Here is a 22839-nt window from a genome sequence, read left to right on the forward strand (position 1 = left end):
GGCTCAGCGCGTCCTGCCCGGGGCGGGCCTTGGGCGCCCAGGCGCCCAGGCGCCCGCCTCCGCCGCCGCCGGTGGCCGCTGACGTCAGGGAGGCGAAACCCAGAAGAAGAAGAAGAAAAACGGCACGAGGGCGGAAGGGGAAAAACTTTATTATTTTTTCTTATTCTCTTCTGGGGCTGAAGTGAAGGGCAGGCCACTGCGCCAGCGCGGAGAAAGCCGAGCGCGACACCAACCCGCTGCGCGCGGAGGAGCTGGGCCCCGGAGGCCCGAAGGGGCTCCCGGCATGTGGGACCCCCAGGACTTTGAGCGCCACTGGCAGGCCGAGTTCCCTGGGGAGGAGGCGCCTGTCATGCGGCTGGACTCGGTGCTGGACATGGAGCGCGAGCTGGAGCGCAGCAAACTCAACCTGAAGTGGCTGCAACAGGTGCTGGCTGAGGAAAAGTTCAAAGTCGGCTACCTGCAGGCGGCCCTGGAGGAGCGGGACCTCGGCTGCGGGCGCCTGGAGGGCGGAGACGGGGACAGCAGGGGGGCCTCGGCTGAGGAGCCGGCCGGGCCGGAGGGGGAGCCGGCGCCGCTCGAGGAGGAGGGCGCAGCGGGCGGCGGCGGAGACGCCCCGGGCCCGTCGGTCCCCTCCACGGAGGTGGCCGCGAAGGCCAAGAGTCCCCCCTACCTGTGCCAGGACCTTCCCACCTGGCCCAGGGCGGCGGGGGCTGGGGGCGCTGTTCGCAGCTTGACCGCCGCCATCCACCAGCAGCTACTGCAGCCTCGCCTCCTCTTAAGGCCGCGGGAGGACTGCGCGCCCCCCGGCCACGATGGCACAGTTCCCAGCGCCCCGGGAGAGGAGCGGTCCGCCCGGACCCGCGCGGGGCGGGGCTCGGAGGATGACGAGCCGGACGCCTCGGGCGCGGACGATGGGGGCGACAGCAGTGACCACGACTTCGAGATGGTGGATTTGAACGAGAAACTCACCCCCAGCCAGTTGCTCGTGACCCCTTGCCGGCCCGGGACCTGCGATGAGGCGGAAAAGCCAGCGCGGGTGTACAGTTCCCATCGCTGGATGCACCTGATCCTCGGGAGCCGGCGGCAGCCGCGCGGGAGCCGCGACTTGGAGCAGTTAGAGGCAGAGGTCAAGGACGGGCGGGGCTCGCCCCCGGCGGCAGAGGAGCTCCCTCAGCGTAGGGCTCGCGAGCCCCTCCCCCCGTGGCGGCGCAAGAGGTTCCTGGGGCTGCCCGAGCGGGACTCGCCCAGTCACAGCTCGCCCGACAGGGGCAGTGACTGCAGCCGCAACAGCTCCGACCACGAGGATGGCTCATTTGCAGGTAGGCGCACCCCTCTAGATCCCCGCCTCTTGTATCCTGGGCCTCGCCTGCTGGCCGCTTCCCCACCCCTCCCTGGCACACCTCGCTGGTTCTGTTTAACCTCAGGCGCCTGGGCAGAAGGGAGGTAAAATGTACCTGTTTACCTTGAAGGCACTTGTGGAACTTAAAAAAAAAAAAGAGGGTGCAAAGTGATTTCGGCTTGGGCAAGTTTAAGAAAATAAGCACTATGGCGATGGTAGGGGATGAGGGGATGATGCATGCGCTCGACCAGACCAAGGGAGGAATCTTTCACTTCAGACCTCAGCCTTTCTTCTGTATTGCAACATCACCGCCCTCCCCGCCCCCCACCCCAACTCATCCTCTGCAAGTCGGTGAGATTCCCTTGCGCCACCCACACTGATAGTATCCTTCTCTGCACTAACTTCAGTGGTTCCCATTTCCTCCAGATTCCTTGATGTGGAAGTCTAAATCTTCCACTTAATGTTCTGAACTTATCGCTCATCTTCTCCAGCCTGTACCTTGTGTTCTGGCCAAAATGAAAGAACCCCTCACTGTGGGAAAGGTACATAATAATCCTCACCACCCGCTTCCTTTGCTGACTGTCCCCTTCCTAGGAGGCACCACCTGATCTGTCAGCTTCCTAGGCGCCTAGGAGCCTGAGTGGGAAGGGGAGGGCTTGGAATCATAGAGTTTTTGAGTTGGCCTAGTGCCCAGAGATCATGTCTAGAGCAGTGCCTTCATTTGATAAAGGAGGAAACTGAAGCCCAGAAGGATTAAGTGCTTGTTGGAGTGAGCTGGGACCTCCACTTGGCACTCCTGTCATTTTCTTGCTTCTCCTATCTGCCCTCTCTTCTGAGGACAGGACCCGGTCTTAGCCATGTTGTGGTGGAATCCCCTTTCGGTGGTCAGCACAGTGCCTTGCATACAGTAAGTGCTCAATAAATACTTATTGAATAAGTAGATGATTACATTGAATTTTAATTTTATTAATTTATTTATTTTTGGCTGTGTTGCATCTTCGTTGCTGCGCTCAGGCTTTCTTTTTAGTTGCGGCGAGCGGGGGCTACTCTTCGTTGTGGTGTGCTGGCTTCTCATTGCAGTGGCTTCTCTTGTTGGGGAGCACAGGCTCTAGACGCGCAGGCTTCAGTAGTTGTGGTGCATGGGCTTAGTTGCTCCGCAGCATGTGGGACCTTCCCGGACCAGGGCTCGAACCCGTGTCCCCTGCATTGGCAAGCAGATTCTTAACCACTGTACCACCAGGGAAGCCCGACTGCATTGAAATGAATGTGTCTTCCAGCCACCCAGCTCCCCATAGGTCGGGAGTGGGAAAAGGGCTAAGGAGGAAAGGACAGATAAGGGTGTGGGCTGTCCTGTGACTGATCCTTTGCTGCCCCAGGGACTGTCACGGTCTCCTCAGCCATAGGGAAAGCATAAATTGTCATCTGATTGGGTCAAGCTGTGACCAGGAACTTAAGATGCCTTCCTGCTCAGTGAAAGAGGAAAAAAAAGAAATCACTGATGCTGGGATTCTTCCAAAATCTCCATTATTAGATCTTATCTAGGTGAGCTTGCATTTCAATGAAAAAAACTGTCCGCTTTGCTAAAAGCGCATTTGGAATGGCCATCAAGTCGTCTGTTGTGATCAATTACACTTACTCATTAGCAGAGATTGACTGCTTTTCCCATAGGTAATGCTTTTGCTGCCCATGCTAGTAACATTTTTATGTGCCCCTTTAACTTGGAGTCTGAAGATTTCACTCTAGTGCCAAGTTCCAAATGCGCTCAGTGGAGGTTACCCAAGTGGCCCAGAGCTGCTTTATTATTTTTTTAATTAATTAATTTATTTATTTTTGGTCGCGTTGCGTCTTTGTTGCTGTACGTGGGCTTTCTCTAGTTGTAGAGAGAGGGGGCTACTCTTCCTTGCAGTGTGTGGGCTTCTCATTGCAGTGGCTTCTCTAGTTGCGGAGAACAGCTCTAGGGGTGCGGGCTTCAGCCGTTGTGGCTCGCAGGCTCTAGAGCGCAGGCTCAGCAGTTGTGGCACATGGGCTTAGTTGCTCCGCAGCATGTGGGATCTTCCTGGACCAGGGCTCGAACCAGTGTCCCCTGCATTGGCAGGCGGATTCTTAACCACTGCGCCACCAGGGAAGTCCCCCAGAGTTGCTTTAGAGCTGGCCCCAATCCCGTCTTCCCCCCAGACCCACTTCAATCACCCTGCCAGGTGTGCTCTATGCACTGGATTTTCCCCAGGGAGTGATTTTTATTTCTGTGCTCTGTCTCCTCTATCCTTAAGGGCACTCTAGCACATAGAGCACCTTGATTCAGATTAGGAACTAGCATTCCCTCTGGCCTAACAGTTTACAAGAGGTGCTCCCTCTGGGTGGACCAGTGATAAAAAGATTTTCCTTCCTCTGACTTAAGACTCCAGCCGGGGCGTATGTCTGGTGCTTGTGGCATTGGCTCACAGTGCCTGGGCTGTTTTTTAGGCCCCATTCCGGGACCCCCTCTGCAGGGCAGGCTTGTGTAGGGAGCCCCTGGAAAGCTGCATGTGGGAGCCCTGCCTCCTGTCTCCCAAACGTCCCCAGTGAGGAAGCGAATGGGGTGGACATGTGTATGCATACACGCATGTAGCGCATCCATGCATGCCTATACATGTATACACATGTGCACGTAGTCACATACAAGTGTGCACAATCTAGGAGGAAGAGCCTCCAGACATATAGGAGGCACTGGAGTGGAGAGATTAGGGGCCAAGGTTTTCCCGCTGTGGGTGACAGCCCACTGAAATCAGCGTAGTGGGGAGTGAACACATCGTGAGGCCTTCTCTGGCCACCTTGGCCTTCCCTGCTTTACTTTTCTCCATAGCACTCACCAAATTACCACCTCAGATGCTACGATTTTGCACGTGGATCTTATTCACTCTCTCTGGTAAAATGCAAGCTCCAAGAGGGCAAGGATTTTTATCTCTTGCATCCACTGACTTAGCCCCAAAGCCTAGAACGGTGTCTAACACATAATAGGTGTTCCATAAATATTTGTTGAATGATATATATTTTTTAATGGAATAGAAGAGAAAACACCAGAGTGCATTGCACATGGTAATGGTGAGTAATATTCTGTTTTAAAACTTGGTTTCAGTTCTATATAACTGTGTGAGTGTATACTGGGTCCTGATGTAGAATGGATTTCATGCCGTGGGTTGGGCCAAAAGGTTTGAAAATGCTGATAAAGACCGTGGGCTCTGAAGCCAGACTGCTTGTGTGACCTTGGGAGAAGTTATTTGAATTTTCTGTGTTTCAGTTTTCTCATCTGCAAAATGGGACTAATAAATACAGGTTACATCATACCATTGATATGAAGAGTAAATGGGATATTATTTCTAAAGGACTTTGAACAGGCCCTGGCACATAGTATGCACCCATAGTATTAACTAACTACAACTGTGGGTCATTTTCTTTGAGTTAATGCTTCAAAGCTTCCCACTCCCAGATCATTCTGGATCACAGATGGTTCAGTTTTCTTTTCTTTGCTTTTTTTATTGGGGTATAGTTGTTTTACAATGTTGTGTTAGTTTCTACTGTACAGCGAAGTGGAGTTCCCTGTGCTGTACAGCAGGTTCTCATTAGTTATCTATTTTATACATATTAGTGTATGTATGTTAAATCCAATCTCCCAATTCATCCCACCCCCCCCTTTCCCCCCTTGGTGTCCATATGTTTGTTCTTTATGTCTGTGTCTCTATTTCTGCCTTGCAAACAAGTTCATCTGTACCATTTTTCTAGATTCTACATATATGAGTTAATATATGATATTTGTTTTTCTCTTTCTGACTTACTTCCCTCTGTATGACAGTCTCTAGGTCCATCCACATCTCTACAAATGACCCCATTTCGTTCCCTTTTATGGCTAAGATTCCATTGTATATATGTACCACAACAGATGGTTTGGTTTTCTATGATGCACGTGTTTTTTCTAGCAAGGCTCTGGCTCTTTCTAGAACCTTCCAGGAGCAGGGCAGGACCCAGGGCAGAGTGGTAATCTTGGCTCATGAGGCTCTCTTGGTGGATTGGCCCTCAAATTGTTTCTCCCTCTCCACCAGCAATCAGGCCCATTATCTCTACTCAGAGAACCTCACCTGATGGGGTTTCATTGCACAATTCAGGCTTTGCCTTCCTCTCAGCGTTTGGAGGAGAGCATGTGAGGCCTCACATAAAAAGGCCCAAAGGCAGAGAGGTTCTCCCCTCCTTGGAAAAGGCCCGTTTTCTCTTAGCTAAGGGACAGATCCCCATACCAGGACACACTTGCGTTTGTTCTACACGTAGTAGGCACATCAGAGTTTAAGTCAGTTAGAATGCCAGTTCTTTTAGTATCCTCCCTTTAGCACCTTGCAGCCTTGGTTGGTACCAAGAAAGACTAGGCCACGTTGGCATGGATGCGGGTGGTCATGTGAATGGGGTGGGGTGGGGGCCGCAGAGCTAGAATCAGCCGTGTTGGGTCATGTGTGCTTTGAAGACAGACTTGTGTGTGTGCCCAGGCTCTGCCCGCAGCAGGTGTGAGGCCATGGACAAGCCACTGGCCTTTCTGCACCTCAGTCTCTATTAACAGAAATAACAAAAGTAGCTAATCTTCCTGGGGGCTTGCTTTGTGCCCACTCCTGTTCTAAGCACTTTACACATATTTACTCATTTATACCACACAACAGCTTCGTAAGACAGGCACTATTATTATTTCCATTTTACATATGCTAAGTAGGAGACTCTGCTTAAATAACCCTGCCCAAGGTTACGCAGCTTGTAAGTGGCACTTGGGATTTGAATCTAGGCAGTCTGACTCCCAAGTCCGTGCTTTTAAACAGCAAACTATACTGCCTCAAACAATAGCACCTACTTCCCAGGGTAGTTATGAAAATTACCTAAAATAAAATACTTAAAGAGTTTACTTTTTTCACACAGTGACCATTAAGTGCATATGTATGTATGTGTGATGTGTATGCATTGTTATTATTTTCTTTATCACTAAAGCACCCAGCAGACCCCAGTTCATCTGCTGCTGAGGTGAACCGTGAGGGCTGCCACCTGCCCATGGGGCTCCTGCGTGGACTTGGCCTCACAGGTGAGCAGACCACCTGCTGGATTTTAGATCTCCCCTCCTCAGCTGGGAGCTCTTGGGCAGACACAACTGCACACCCACATGTGGAGGTCTTGGTATTTTTGCTTTCATGTTGGCATGCTTCTGTGCCAACCCTGCCAAAGAGGTTGGGTAACGTGTCCTTCTAGGAGTTTACATACCCCTCCTGTAGCCTGTGGCATCCCCTTTGCCACACGTGGACCAAAGTGCGCTCGTCCAGCTAAAGCCCAAGTCAGGCATCCTTTTGAAGGGCAGCAGCTATTCATCTGGTATTCTGATGTAGTTCAGATGGCAAAGTAAATATCATTAATATTTTAAATTGGTAGCATTTTCTCCTTGCATTAAACTTTGCTTAGTGGAGGATGAACAGTCATTTCTGCCAGCCCTTGGAAATCCTTCATTCATTCACTTGTCCATTCCACTCGACAAGGATTTATGCAGGTCTTACTTTGTGCCAGGTCTGTGTTAAGGGTCAAGATGGCAAAAGTCGGTGACCTGCCCTCAAGGTTCTCACTGGCTTTTTTGCTTCCGGGATAGAAACCAAAGGTTTTTAGATAAACAGCTTTCCAGCAGGTAACTTGTTAAATCCTGAAATGAGTGACTAAGTAAGGACTGCCATTTAGAACCTCAGTGACAGAAGAAGAAATGATCTTAGATTTGGTCTAAGGATCTTCCTGGCCCTCTCCAGACAGATGAGGACCCTGGAGCCCTAAAAGTAACCTCAGGGTCACATATGCTCATGACCCTCAAGGCAGGGTCTAGGAGCCAGACCTAGGCTCTTTCCATTGCATCCTATGGCCTTTTCTTTCTTGGAATTTTAAGCAGAGAAAACTTAAGATGTGAGTCCTATCAAACAGCAGTCCCCAACCTTTTTGGCACCAGCGACTGTTTTCATGGAAGACGATCTTTCCAAGCACCAGGGCGGGGGGGATGGTTTCGGGATGATTCAAGCGCATTACATTTATCACACACTTTATTTCTATTATTATTACATCAGCTCTACCTCAGATCATGAGGCATTAGACCCCGGGAGTTGGGGACCCCTGCTGTTAAAATCATAGTAACAGGAGCAGCGGACTGTCTCATTTAGCCTCATTTAGTGGGTGGAAGTTATTTGTCCCACTCTATAGGTGAATATACCGAGGCTGGGAGAGGTGAGGACATTTACCCAGCATCAAACAGCTCGTGGTGGAGTCAGCATTGGAACTTGGGTCAGGCTTACAAAGCTGACACTCTTTAACTTCCAGCATGTAAGGCTGTCCTGGACCAGCTGTAGAATTCCAGATTTCTCTACTACTTGGGAGGCCCTGGTATCAGATTCTCCCAGGCTGCCAATGGAGACTTTTTAATCTTCATGGGAAATGCATTTCCTGCTAGGCACTCATGTTACCTAGTTCATTTGGAACCTGATGGGTTTTTTTCCCCTTCGCATTAGTGACTAATGAGATTTTTGCTCCAGGAAGAATTCCTTGTGTTCATTGGATATGTCTGAATATCTTAAGTCAAAGTACGGAATTTTCAGCCTTAGCTGTGAGGGAGTAATTTTTTTCCCATTCCCTGTTGTGGAGAGATGTTAAAAAACGACTTGAGACACGCGAGCTGGTGGTTGGCTACGATTCATCTGTAGCCAGAGCTGACATGGCCTCACTGTTTGCTTGGTTCTTTAATGCGTGCTACCCCCCACTCCTCCTCCCGCCCACCTTAGCAACATCTACACCTTGTGAACATCATTCGGCCAGGGGGTGTGGGTGGGTTTCTTAACAATGTCTTCCTCCTCTACAAGAGGTAAATGTAACCAAGCCTGAAAACTTTTCTATTCCTCTCATCTATTTTTCTTCTGGTGAAGAGACTATTCACAAAACAATTGGTCCTGTGTTTGATTCTGAATCTTTGTGTGGTTTTTTTTTTTATAGATTTTGTTTATTTATTTATTTTTGGCTGTGTTGGGTCATCGCTGCTGTGTGCGGGCTTTCTCTAGTTGTGGCGAGTGGGGGCTGCTCTTCATTGTGGTGCACGGGCTTCTCATCGCAGTGGCTTCTCTTGTTGCGGAGCACAGGATCTAGGCGTGCAGGCTTCAGCAGTTGTGGCACACGGGCTTCAGTAGTTGTGGCTCGCGGGCTCTAGAGCGCAGACTCAGTAGTTATGGCGCCTGGGCTTAGTTGCTCTGTGGCACGTGGGATCTTCCCGAACCAGGGCTCCAACCCGTGTCCCCTGCATTGGCAGGCGGATTCTTAACCACTGTGCCACCAGGGAAGCCCTCTTTGTGTTTTAAGTCAGGATCTTCATACCTTTTCTTCTTTTTTCTTTTTTTTTGGCTGTGTTGGGTCTTCATTGCTGTGCGCAGGCTTTCTCTAGTTGCAGCAAGCCGGGGCTACTCTTCGTGGCAGCGCGCAGGCTTCTCATTGCGGTGGCTGCTCTTGCTGTGGAGCACAGGCTCTAGGCACACGGGCTTCAGTAGTTGCAGCACGCGGGCTCAGTAGTTGTGGCTCGCGGGCTCTAGCGTACAGGCTAAGCAGTTGTGATGCACGGGCTTAGTTGCTTTGCCTCATGTGGGATCTTCCTGGACCAGGGATCGAACCCATGTCCCCTGCATTGGCAGGTGGATTCTTACTCACTGCACCACCAGGGAGGTCCCCCATACCTTTTCTTAGCTTTGAAAGAATGGTACAAACACTTTCTGCATCTGAAAAACGGGCTGGATGTTACCCAGCTTGCAGGGTTGTGAGGCTTACCTTGGACAAGTTACTGACTCTCTCTAAGCCCCAGTTCTGTGTCTGCCAAATAGGGGTGATAATGGTAGGACTGTGTCATAGATTTGTCGTGAAGCTTCACTGAGATAATGTGTATAGGGTGTATAGCACACAGCAGAGCACATAAGTGTTTAATAAATCTTAGATGGTGTTGTTGTTACTGTCTTCAGTCCAGGAACGTTCAGCTGGCTGAACCAGGCCACAGCTCATACTCACATTTCTTCATGGAATAAAGTCACCAAGCCTCTTCATCTGCCTCTTTGTTTCCTTTCTTACCCTGCTCCAGCTCCAGAGATGTTTTGCTCCTTCAGAGGGAAACAAGCTTTCTTAGCCCTCTGTGGTCCCTGGTCCTTCCCCAGTCAAGACCTGTCTCCCCTGCAAAACCAACATCTGACTTCTCCTTATTTCCTACTGTCTACCCACTTGGCTTCGGCCAGTGCTCCTTCTTGCCAGTGTCCTTTCCAGTGCTCTTTCTGGCATTTGAGATGCCCTCCCCCCTTCACTTCCCCAATTGGAAAGCCAACCCTTCCTTTAAGGCCTGGCTTTTCTGTGGAACCTTGTATTGGTTAAGATATGGGTTTGCTGCATTTGACAAAACCCAAAAAAGCAAGATAGAGGTTTACTTATCTCTCATGTAAAAGAATACTAGAGATAAGCAGTCCAGGGAGAGAATGGTGACTCTGTGATCATCAGGAATTTAGGCTTCTTTTCTTTTTTTTTTAAACATCTTTATTAGAGTATAATTGCTTTACAATGGTGTGTTAGTTTCTGCTTTATAACAAAGTGAATCAGTTATACATATACATATGTCCCCATGTCTCTTCCCTCTTGCATCTCCCTCCCTCCCACCCTCCCTATCCCACCCCTCTAGGTGGTCACAAAGCACCGAGTTGATCTCCCTGTGCTATGCAGCTGCTTCCCACTAGCTAGCTATTTTACGTTTGGTAGTGTATATATGTCCATGCCACTCTCTCACTTTATCGCAGCTTACCCTTCCCCCTCCTCGTATCCTCAAGTCCATTCTCTAGTAGGTCTGCATCTTTATTCCCGTCTTGCCCCTAGGTCCCGTCTTGCTCCTAGGTTCTTCTGACCTTTTTTTTTTTTTCTTTTTTTAGATTCCATATATATGTGTTAGCATATGGTATTTGTTTTTCTCTTTCTGACTTACTTCACTCTTTACGACAGACTCTAGGCCCATCCACCTCACTACAAATAACTCAGTTTTGTTCCTTTTTATGGCTGAGTAATATTCCATTGTATATATGTGCCACATCTTTATCCATTCATCTGTTGGTGGACACTTAGGTTGCTTCCATATCCTGGCTATTGTAAATAGAGCTGCAATGAACATTTTGGTACATGACTCTTTTTGAGTTGTGGTTTTCTCAGGGTATATGCCCAGTAGTGGGATTGCTGGGTCGTATGGTAGTTCTATTTTCAGTTTTTTAAGGAACCTCCATACTGTTCTCCATAATGGCTGCATCAGTTTACATTCCCACCAACAGTGCAAGAGGGTTCCCTTTTCTCCACACCCTCTCCAGCGTTTATTGTTTGTAGATTTTTTGATGATGGCCATTCTGACCTGTGTGAGATGATATCTCATTGTAGTTTTGATTTGCATTTCTCTAATGATTAATGATGTTGAGCATTCTTTCATGTGTTTGTTGGCCATCTGTATATCTTCTTTGGAGAAATGTCTTTTTTAGGTCTTCTGCCCATTTTTGAATTGAGTTGTTTGGTTTTTTGATATTGAGCTGCATGAGTTGCTTGTATGTTTTGGAGATTAATCCTTTGTCAGTTGCTTCATTTGCAAATATTTTCTCCCATTCTGAGGGTTGTCTTTTCGTCTTGTTTATGATTTCCTTTTCTGTGCAAAAGCTTTTAAGTTTCATTAGGTCCCGTTTGTTTACTTTTGTTTTTATTTCCATTTCTCTAGGAGGTGGGTCAAAAAGGATCGTACTGTGATTTATGTCATAGATTGCTCTGCCTATGTTTTCCTCTGAGAGTTTGATGGTGTCTGGCCTTACATTTAGATCTTTAATCCATTTTGAGTTTATTTTTGTGTATGGTGTTATGGAGTGTTCTAATTTCATTCTTTTACATGTAGCTGTCCAGTTTTCCCAGCACCACTTATTGAAGAGGCTGTCTTTTCTCCACTGTATATTCTTGCCTCCTTTATCAAAGATAAGGTGACCATATGTGCGTGGGTTTATCTCTGGGCTTTCTATCCTGTTCCATTGATCTATATTTCTGGTTTTGTGCCAGTACCATACTGTCTTGATTACTGTAGCTTTATAGTATAGTCTGAAGTCAGGGAGCCTGATTCCTCCAGCTCCGTTTTTCGTTCTCAAGATTGCTTTTGCTCTTTGGGGTCTTTTGTGTTTCCATACAAATTGTGAGATTTTTTGTTCTAGTTCTGTGAAAAATGTCAGTGGTAGTTTGATAGGGATTGCATTGAATCTGTACATTGCTTTGGGTAGTAGAGTAATTTTCACAATGTTGATTCATCAGTGTCTTATAATTTTCTGCATACAGGTCTTTTGTCTCCTTAGGTAGGTTTATTCCTAGATATTTTATTCTTTTTGTTGTGTTGGTAAATGGGAGTGTTTTCTTAATTTCACTTTCAGATTTTTCATTATTAGTGTATAGGAATGCAAGAGATTTCTGTGCATTAATTTTGTATCCTGCTACTTTACCAAATTCATTGATTAGCTCTAGTAGTTTTCTGGTAGCATCTTTAAGATTCTCTATGTATAGTACCATGTCATCTGCAAACAGTGACAGCTTTACTTCTTCTTTTCCAATTTGGATTCCTTTTATTTCTTTTTCTTCTCTGATTGCTGTGGCTAAAACTTCAGGCTTCTTTTTGCTTTTCTGTGTCAAGGTTGCCTCATGGTCCAAAATAGCTGCTGGAAATCCAGCCATCACATTCATGTTTCAGACAAGAATTAGAAGAAAGGGAGAAAGGACATAAGAGTGAGTAGCAGCTGTTGGTCTGCCTTTTAAGGCACTTTCCTAGAAGCCTCTCATGACAATTTCTGTTTAGATCTCATTAGCCATCTCTAGCTACAAGGGTGGCTGGGAAATGTAGTATTTTATCTGGGCATATGGCCACCTCAAATAAAATAGGGGCTCTGTTACAAGGAAAAGTGAAAGAATTGATATTGAGTAGGCAACTAGCAGCCTCTGGCACAAGCTTTTTCCAAGTACTCCAACCCATCTTGTGGTTCTTAGAGTGAGCCCCACATGTACACAATTGTTTTATTATTGTGCCGTCTATTAATTCATTGACCCAATGTACAAATAACAACTGAACCACTGCTCTGTGCAAGGCACGATGCCTTTTATATGTTTACTGTGAAGTGTTGCTCTCAAACCTAAGAGGTTAGCTGGCTCATTGAAAGCAGGGATCAGGGCTTATGCTTCTTTTTCTCCCTCACAACAGTATCTTTCACAAGGCTGGGCACACAGCAGGTACTTGAAAAGTACCTGGTTGATTTTCTAATAGTCGCAAAAGAGAAGCTCAGTGAAGACTTAAATTCCCTAACGTGGTACTGTGCCCAACAATTCTGGCTGTGTAAGGTTTGTTTTGGGTTCAGTCTGGTTTTGAGGAACCATAGCAAGGAGAGTGGGGCCTGGGTCATCTCTAAACATCAGGGCTGTGTTGTGGCCACACGGACTTGTCCAGGTGTTGGGGTGGATTTGGCTACTTTGCAAAACTGGATTCTGTTTGGATACTAAACTAGAATGATAAGCAGAAATGTCTGCACCCGCCTGACTTTCCTTAACACCGCTCTGTCTGTGTAGCTGTTTTCACACTGCATGAATCGCTCCTGTTATTTCTGCACTGCATAGCTGCAGAGTAGATCTTCAGTTTTTCTGCAGTGAGCGTCGGCTTCTGTCCGTGTTCCTGTCTTCCCATTCGTTCCCTGCTCTTGTCTGCCTGAGATAAGACTGTCTGAAGGGAGGTTGCCTAGAACGTATGTCACATCTTGCGGCTGAGAAAATGATTGTTTTAAAATTTTTATTGGCACTTAGGAAGAAAGGAACTAGAAGATATTTTGCTTCTACTACCTGCAAGGCACTGTGTTACATGCTTAACCTACAGGGTCACATTTAATATTCAGAACAGTCTACTGTTCTGTTCTTGCTGTAAAGAAAGTAATACTATTCTCATTTTGCAGATGAGGAAACTGAGGCTCTGACCTGTTAACTAACAAGCCCAAGTTTGCTTAGGGCTAAGTGGTGGAATTATTTTTTCTCCCATTAAAATAATTAATTAATTTTATTGAGAGATAATTCACATACCATAAAATTCACCTGTTTAAAATGGATAGGCATGGTTTTTACTATATTCACAAAGTTTTGCGGGCATTGTCACTCTCCAATTCCAGACCATTTTCATTAGGTCAAGTAGGACTGTTTCGAGCCTAGGCTTCTCCTACAACTTTGCCATTTCCTTTTCTAATTTGTCACATGCAGTGATTTAAAATAACTAGGCTGGATTTGGAGGAACATCAGGGCTTGTTTGGGTGAGATATATACATAAAAAGAGCATCGCCTCTTAAGTTGCTTTCTTCCCATTACTGCAACAGTCCTGGTGCCCCTTGAATTGCTGCAGAATGGGGCTGGCTTTAATTTCTCTGGGCCCCATCCTACCCCATTGGTGTTTCCTGAACTTGGGGCAGGGGGCAGAATATCCCAAACTTGAGGTTCCATGAGCACCCCTCATTCCTGCCCTGGGGTTGTGATTGATATGGTGAGAGGCACCCTTATTCTGACCTGTATCTATCTTATTTGTCTCTGTAGCCCCAGGATGTCGTAGTGCCTGACATAATGGGAGATGCTCAATAAATGTTGATGAATACCCAGAGGTTTATTCCATTACCTCTAATGTAAATCACTGCTATAACTTATTGTTCTGCCCTTAGCCTTTCTCCTCCAGCCCCAGTTATCTTCCACATTAAAGACAAAGCGATTGCTCTAGCCCCTAAATCTAATGAGATTAGACTGCAGTGATCATACTGGCTGACTGTCCCTTTAAAAGACTTTCCCCCAAGTCCTACCTAGCAACTGCTACTTCCATGCTATTGGCCAACACTGGGTCATATTGCCATTAGCTGCAAAGAGGGCTGGGCAATCAGGAATTTACACTCTTCAGCCTCTATAGTAAAGAGTGTTAAGGGAGAAGGGGACTGTGAATGGCTTTTGGAAAACCAGCCCAGTGTTGGCTCCGCAATCCTCCCCTGAACTTGCGCATTCATTTGAGCAATTATAAAATGATTTAAAATGGTTTCCCTCTCTGTTTTCCCCACTGGATTCCAAGTCCCTAAATTGTGTGTGTTAGAGGATGACCGTTTTTTTTAAAATTCTAGTATCCCTGCCCCTAACACCACGCTGGCATACTGTGTTTATTGAACAATAAAAGAAAGATTGTACATTTTCAAGTAAGAATTTTGTGGGATTGGGACCACCTGGGCAGACTATTGGGGTCTTTAAGCATTTAAAACCGTTTTCATTTTCTCTTCCCCTTCCTCTTCTTCTTCTTTACCTTTATCTTCATCTCTTCTTCTCCCTTCTCCTCTTTAGTTTTGGACCAGTAGGATAAGACGTATTCTGGAGCTGTGATTCTCAAGGGATGTGCTGGCTTTTCCCTCCTGAAGCTATTTTCAAACATTACATGCCCCAAGGAGATTTTGATGTCTGCCCTTCTGGCTTCCTACCACCATCCACCTGCCCACCAGTTGAGAATTTGCCATTTTGCGCCCCTCTTCCTGAGAGGAGTGTGCTGTTTCCTGAAGGTGGTCAACGCACAGAAAGGCCGACGTTCAAACCTGCCCAACTAGGCCCTCTCCAACTAATGAAGAACTGTGCTAGTCATTAGGACCATAAACTAAGCATTTTGGTTCCCCTTTGCTGTCCAGGAACATGGTAGGTAGGATTATATTCCTGGTTCCCTTGAAATTGAGTAGGACCATTTGCCTAGTTCTAACCCATGAATTTGAATGGAAGTGATCGTGCAACTTCCAGACCAGAGCATTTCATGCTGGTATGAGACCCTTCGGAGCACTTTTTTTCCCTTTGCTATTGCAATGTATACTGTTCCAAATGGTGGCAGTTTTGTCAGCCTGGGTCCTAGGGGGAGGGCAATACAGAGCAGAGCTCCTATTCAACCTTCAGTGGACGTGTCCTAGAGTGAGAAATAAACCATTGTTATTTGAAGCCACTGAAATGTTTGGTGCTGTTAGTTACTGCAGCATTACCTCATTTATCTTGACTGACACAAACCCCTGACTTATTTTCATACAGAAGAATGGCTCTCTGAGCCTCAAAAATCAAAGTAATTTCCTGAAAACCTCTAAGTTCCCTTCTCACTAAGGCCAAGTGGTAACCATAGCTGTTTGTATGTGTATATGAGAGGGTAGGTCTCAAAAATGTGAAAAACAATGTTAGAAATGGCTAAACAGTTTCACCATTGTTTCATTCAGTGATTTGCTGGAGGGATTTATAAGACCCAATAGCAGATTGTACTCATGGCCAAGTTTTTTTTTTTACAGAGGATACAGAGCAAAAGCAAGAAAAAATATATGTATCAACAGACTCCAGAGAGGTCCAGCACAGGCTTTTGATGTCCTTCCTTGTCTTAGGCCATATTGGAATGCTCTCTCTCTAACAGCAAACACGAAGACATATATGGAATATCTTCCCCTAAGGAAGTCTGTTTCAGTCTCAAGGTTTGAGACTGTTTTCTACCATAAAGAATAGATTATACCTATGCAACTTTGTTTATTTGATTGACAGAATAAAACAGACTTTAGGGGCTTCCCTGGTGGCGCAGTGGTTGAGAATCTGCCTGCCAATGTAGGGAACATGGGTTCGAGCCCTGGTCTGGGAAGATCCCACATGCCACGGAGCAACTAGGCCCGTGAGCCACAACTACTGAGCCTGTGCGTCTGGAGCCTGTGCTCCGCAACAAGAGAGGCCGCGATAGTGAGAAGCCCGTGCGCTGCGATGAAGAGTGGCCCCCGCTTGCCGCAACTAGAGAAAGCCCTCGCACAGAAACGAAGACCCAACACAGCCAAAAAATAAATTAATTAATTAACTAAAAAAAAAACAACAACACACGCTTTAGGATAATATTTTATCCTAGTATTTATGCAAATAAACAACCTAACCTTACACCTAAAGGAACTAGGAAAAGAAGAACAAACAAAACGCAAAGTTAGTAGAAGGAAAGAAATAATAAAGATCAGAACAGAAATAAATGAAATCGAGAATTTAAAAAAATAGGAAAGATCAATGAAACTAAGAGCTGATTCTTTGAAGAGATAAACAAAATTAGTAAACCTTTTGCCAGACTCATCAAAGAAAAAAGAGAGAGGACCCAAATAAATAAAATCAGAAATGAAGAAAGAGAAGTTACAACCAGCACCACAGGCATACAAAGGATCATAAGAGATTACTGTGAACAATTATGTGCCAATAAAATGGAAAACCTAGAAGAAATGGATGAATTCCTAGCAATGTACAATCTCCCATGACTGAATCAGGAAGAAATACAAAATATGAACAGACCATTACCTGTGAAGAAATTGAATCAGTAAAAACAACAACAACTCACAACAAACAAAAGTCCAGAACCAGAAGATTTCACAGCTGAATTCTACCAAACATTTAAAGAATTGACATCTATCCTTATCAAACTATTCAAAAACATTGAAGAGGAAGTAACACTTCTGAACGCATTCTACAAGGCCAGCATCACCCTGATACTAAAACCAGACAAAGATACCACAAGAAAAAGAAAGTTACAGGCCAGTATCACTGATGAACATAGATGCAAAGATCCTCAACAAAATATTAACAAACTGAATTCAACAGTATATTAAAAGAATCATATACCATGATCAAGTGGGATTTATCCCAGGGATACAAGGATGGTTTGATCCCTGCAAATCAGTCAATATGATGCACCACATTAACAAATTAAAAAATAAAAATTATATGATCGTCTCAGTAGATGCAGAAAAAGCTTTTGACAAAATTCAACATCCATTTATGATGGTAGTATCTTAACTTCATTTGTGATGATGGAATGCCTAAATGTCTGCCCAGATCTCTGAGAAATGTGATTTCCTCAGGGATTTTGCACATTTGGAATGAACATGACACTTAGAAAAGTTGCAGAAGTACAGTGCAATTTTCCAAGGTCTTTGTCTGTTGATTAGATCGGGGGTGGGGGGGCTTCCTCACAACCTACTCACCACTTACACTGTTATTTCAAATCATAAAGAACACACTTGTAAACAAAAGTTTGAAACTATCAATCTGTGATTTGGAGATACCTGACTATAATGATATGGTTTTGCCATGCCGAGTGTTTAGTACAAGTATATATTACACACGTACTTTAATCAGTATAGTCCCATAAGACCAAGTATTATTATTCTTATTCTACAGTAATAATAAGTCTAGAAACGAGTCACTTAGCTAATAAAGAACAGGAGGCTTCCCTGGTGGCGCAGTGGTTGAGAGTCCGCCTGCCGATGCAGGGGACACGGGTTCTTGCCCCGGTCCGGGAAGATCCCACATGCCGCGGAGCGGCTGGGCCCGTGAGCCATGGCCGCTGAGCCTGCGCGTCCAGAGCCTGTGCTCCGCAACGGGAGAGGCCACAGCAGTGAGAGGCCCGCGTACCGCAAAAAAAAAAAAAAAAAAAAAAAAGCAGGGCTAGGAATAAATAGAGCCCAGCTCTTTCTGGGGCCAAAGTTACTCTACTCCATCTCACCACGAACTCTTAATTTCTCCAGGCTACGGCTCCTCATCTCTAAAATAAGGTGATTGGACTAGATGATTTTCCAGGCCTACTTTTATGAACACCAGTAAATTGGATGAGCTGGGACTCTGTACCAAGTAATGGTTAAGAGCTTGGCTTTGAATCAGAGGAATCTGGTTTGGATCCAGGCTGCAGGCTGCTTGTTATTTTGTGCCCTTAACCAAGTTACTTCACTTTTCTATAAACCTATTTCCTTTTCTGTACAACGGAGATGATTATATCTCACCTGATGTTGTAAAGACTAAATGAAATAATGGACAGAAAATATGTAGCACAGGGCCTGGCATACAATAAGCTCTGTATAAATGCAGACAGCCGCCGGTAGGGTGCTCAAGAGCATACATACCGTCTAGGACCACATTGCTTGGGTTTGAATCCCAGCTCTGCCACTTAACTGCTATGTGACTTTAAGCTAGCTTAAATTTTTTGTGCCTCAGTTTCCTTATCTTAGACTGAGTGATAATAATATGATATCAATACCTAATGAAGTTTGTGTGAAGATTAAATAACTTGATATATAAAGCACTCAGCACCTGACACTTAGTAAACAGAGCGTGTTGACTAATTTTATTATTATCACAAACATTACCGTTGTTGGCCATTTGCATTGCTGAAATAGACAATGAGGGTGAAAAAACGGTATCTTGCTCATCTTGTTGCCTGGTCATATCCTTAATTGAAACCCGAGGCTTCTGGAAATCCTGCAGTTTGAATAATCCAAGAGCTGAAGCAGTGGAGCGTCCAATTACGGATGCCTCACGGCTGGAACCCTGGGGAGGAAGGTGAGGTCTCACCATTGTCTAGCTGAGGTTGTGGTCCTTTTAGGAAGAAAGCCCTGCTTTGTATGCAGCTGCCTTGCCTTCGGTTTGGCTGCATAATTGCGCCATTTTGTTTTATTTTAAAGCATCTTGAGGAATTCAGAGTCCTCTCCCGCTGACAGTCAGCAGAGAAAGCCACTGAGTGTCACATCTCTAATGAGCCTTGTGGACACTCTGATGGCCCCACTGAAGCAGCCAGGCAGGGAGCGTACAACACAGGCCTGTGCCTACATCCACAGGCTCCCTTTGAGCACAGGCCACCACGCTGGACTTCATTATGGTGCTCCCTGTGCACCCCCAGGATCTCCCATGCCTGTCCTCATTGTCTCAGAAGGACATGGCATTCTTCCTGAATGCCGGGCTTGTTGGTAACCTTTGTGGGCTGGCAGTGAGAAAACAGAAATTAATTATTCATATCAGTGGGCCTGAAGAGCTGTTGTTTGCAGAGTTGAGTCTTCTCCTGGCTACCAGACCCAGAATTCCCCAGGGCCTCTGGACAAGCAGAAGGTGCTGTGATCCTTGGAGACAGCTGCTCTGAAAGCAGGGATGGCAAGTGGCTGGCCCCGGGCTACATGCTACGTGCTTTGTCTGGGCTTCAGGGGGTTAAACCAAAATTGAAACAATTTAAAATTGGGAGATTTTTACATAAAATCTGGATTTCTGAGTTTTCTTGAAAGATGGGAAGGTCTACAATACATGTGGAAATTACGGGTAGCGCTGAGTAGCTGACCCCTTGAGGTTGGACACGATTTCGCTGATTGCTTCAGCTTCATCTGGCCCCTTTGTTCACTCACATTGTGAGAGGTGTGTGTATATTGTGGTGAACAGAGCTGCCTGGCCTTGCATCCTGCCTCTGCCACTTACTAGTTATGTGACCTTAGGCAAATTACTTAACCTCTGTGGGCCTCAGTTTCCGCATCTGCTAAATGGGGATTATAACCGTTTACCTCACAAATCTGTGAGAACTAAGTGAGTTAGAATAAGTCCTTAGAATAGTGTGCCTGTCACATAATAAGCGTTAATATGTAGCAGTATTAACACTACGTACCTGCCTAGTGTTTTAGGCATTTGAGATGATAATCTTTGTGTTACACGGTTTCCCATAGAAGGGGAAAAAAATGTATTTATTTCCTAGTGTGTGTCTTAACTCACTAATAAGTGTTTACTCCCTCCTTCAACTCCTAAGCTCAGCACCTTGGAATGTAACAGAGTAGTGCTACCCACCGTAACAAAGTGTCAGTGGCTTAACAGGCTAAGTGTAGTATATGCACATGTTCCTGATGGGCAGGTTTGCTTCCCATGGTTGCTCCGAAGCCAGGCTCCTGCACTCTTGTGGATCTGCCCTCCTCTAGATCTCTGTGGTTCTCAGTTATCAGGGAGCACTGGAGAACCAGAGAGTGAAGACACACTTGCTTCTTTTTTTTTTGCGGTACGCGGGCCTCTCACTGCTGTGGCCCCTCCCGCTGCGGAGCACAGGCTCCGGACGCGCAGGCTCAGCGGCCATGGCCCACGGACCCAGCCGCTCCACGGCACGTGGGATCCTCCCGGACCGGGGCACGAACCCGCGTCCCCCGCATCGGCAGGCGGACTCTCAACCACTGCGCCACCAGGGAAGCCCCACACTTGCTTCTTAACTCTCTTAGCCCAGAACTGATATCCATTTCTTCTGCTCATATCCCATTGGCAAACACAAGGCACATGTCCCCTCTTAGAGGCGGGGGTCCTGGCAAATATAGACCCTGACTGAACAGCTGGTTCCCAGCAACGGCCCTACTCTGGGGAGGGGGCTGGGGCAGGAATATTTGGTGAACCCTCAACTGTCTTTGCCACCGCGGTCATATTAAATAAGCTCCGAATCAGCATCTCCCTGGACCTATTTTCTTGTTCCTTTTCGCCTGTGAAATGTCTCCAAGGGTGACTGCCTTGTTTTTGTTTGGTTTTGGGGGGGAAGAAGGAGAGAAACAACCGTTTTATTTTTTCATCTCATGCTTCAAATTCATATATACCATAAAAGCATTGATTTAGGATATCAGAATTAGACTTGAGCAATAGTGTTTCGTCTGGGTTACTTGGAGGGAAATACAACTTAGCCATGGTGCTGACATGTACATTGAAATAGCTGCCAAATTAATGGAAAAATGACATTTACAATCAGAATTTTTATATTCAAATCTTAAATCTCTCCGTCTTTCTTCCTTTATATTGGGTTAATCGTAGACATTTAGCATTTGGCCTTGTTAAGGTAGGTAATTTAAAAATTAAGGCAGTCACTCATGGGGAAATAGGAAGAGAGAGAGAGAGAGAGAGAACAATAAAATATACTAGATAAATTCTAAATATTGATGAAAGCCAAAATAAAATTTTAGGTTGGAGGAGCTCTCTAATAGCTAATCTTTAGGATTGACACGCACACACGCACACACACACACACACACAAAGAGCATTTCACGTCTCCTCAAAATAAAAAGTCTTGCACTGCCTTTTTTTAACCAGTTTGTTTCTTTGGAACCACAGAGCCTGTCATCTTTGAAGACATGCGATCACTGTGGGGTTAAGACAGTGTCTCTGCTGCGATTCACACACAATCTCTGAGAAGCCAGCGCAGAAGAACTTCTTCTGAGTTAGGAATAACCTTCAACCTCTGTGGCCTTAATTCAGACGAAATAATATCTGCTTAGTCACCTAAAACAGGGTCATCTTCCTGATTTTAGATGCCCCTGAATTTGCTATTTGGGTCCCAAACTGACTGACACCTCTCTCTGTACCCGGAATCACAGTCTTCGGGTCAGTCAATTGCTGGCACCACGTGGAAGGAAAATCCAGAATCTTCAGTTTCACGTCTGACCACTTCCCAACCTGACCCGACTCCCACCCCAAGCACATTACAAAATCAAGAGGTTTTAGAAAGTGAAAAGTGGAAAGAGCCAGGTTTCTCCCTTGGTCCCAGGCCGTAGCTTGTTTGGTGCCACGTCTTGAAGAAGGATCCCTGTTAGGAAAAAAACCTCTGTGGATCTGTCTCATGGACAGATGGGTTGATTCTCTGTGACTCCATTCCAGAATTTGCTAGGGAATTTCACAGTCCTTTCGCTGTTTGATGAAAAGGGGGAAAATCTCTGGAGTCCAAACTGTGGTCCCAAACATGGCTCCTCCCCCAGGACTTGTCTTCGCATCTCAATTTAACACTTATATCATTCTGCCCCTTATTATGGTCATTTCAGGGATTCCCCCACCTCACAAGGCCTGCTGAAGGTAGGAACTGGCTTATGGCGGTAAACAGTGCAGGCTCTGGCATCAGATTTACTAGTTGTGAGGATTTTTAAAAGTTATTTTGCCTCTCTGTACCTAGTGAGCACTCAATAAGTCATAACTCATTATTATTTACCCTCTGTTTTCCTAGCATCTGCCACAGTATCTTTTGTGTTTTGCCTACTTGACAAATGTTTGCTGGTTAACCTGAAAGCATAATTGAGGAACTTACTAAACTATCATTCTTCTGCTTTTGGAATAATCGAGATGAAGTACTGACTGCAAGTCAGAATTCTCTTTAGGGACACTGTAAAAAGACAGATTCCTGTTACCAGAGCCCACTGAAGTGGAATCCCAGTGGATCTGGGCAAAACCTGGAATCTATATTTTAACAGGTCCAAGGGGATTCTCAGCAGCCAGCCCAGCTCCCCAGAGTTCGGCAGGCTTTGCTAAGTGCTTGATATGAGGTGGTGGTCAGTGTCTGGTGTTTTTCATGTTGTTTTTGATGTGCACTTTTATAGTTTGTTTCATTGAAAAAGAAATTGTATTACAATTACCACCAAATGTGGAAAACAGTTAGGCTGTGCACGTTATCTGTTTTTTTTTTTTCTTCAAAAAATGTTATTGTGTTAAAATACACACATAATATAAAATTGATCATTTTTAACCATTTTAAGTGTACAGCTCAATGGCATTAAATACACTCATAATATTTTGTAACCATCACCACTTCCATCTCCATAATTCTT

The 22839-nt window shown here is 45.7% G+C and overlaps 1 protein-coding gene across 1 annotated transcript in view; it reads left to right on the forward strand.

Moving 5' to 3' along the window:
• The first annotated feature begins 283 nt into the window (after positions 1–283).
• The window catches only part of ABR (ABR activator of RhoGEF and GTPase), a 178262-nt gene continuing 155706 nt past the window's right edge, over positions 284–22839 (forward strand). Inside the window, exons 1-3 of the mRNA XM_065897140.1 lie at positions 284–589; positions 680–820; positions 881–1319. Of these exons, the coding sequence (XP_065753212.1) occupies positions 284–589; positions 680–820; positions 881–1319 (886 nt within the window). The remainder of the gene's footprint in view (positions 590–679; positions 821–880; positions 1320–22839) is intronic.

The sequence above is a fragment of the Phocoena phocoena genome, chromosome 19 (assembly GCF_963924675.1).
Source record: "Phocoena phocoena chromosome 19, mPhoPho1.1, whole genome shotgun sequence".
NCBI lineage: Eukaryota > Metazoa > Chordata > Mammalia > Artiodactyla > Phocoenidae > Phocoena > Phocoena phocoena.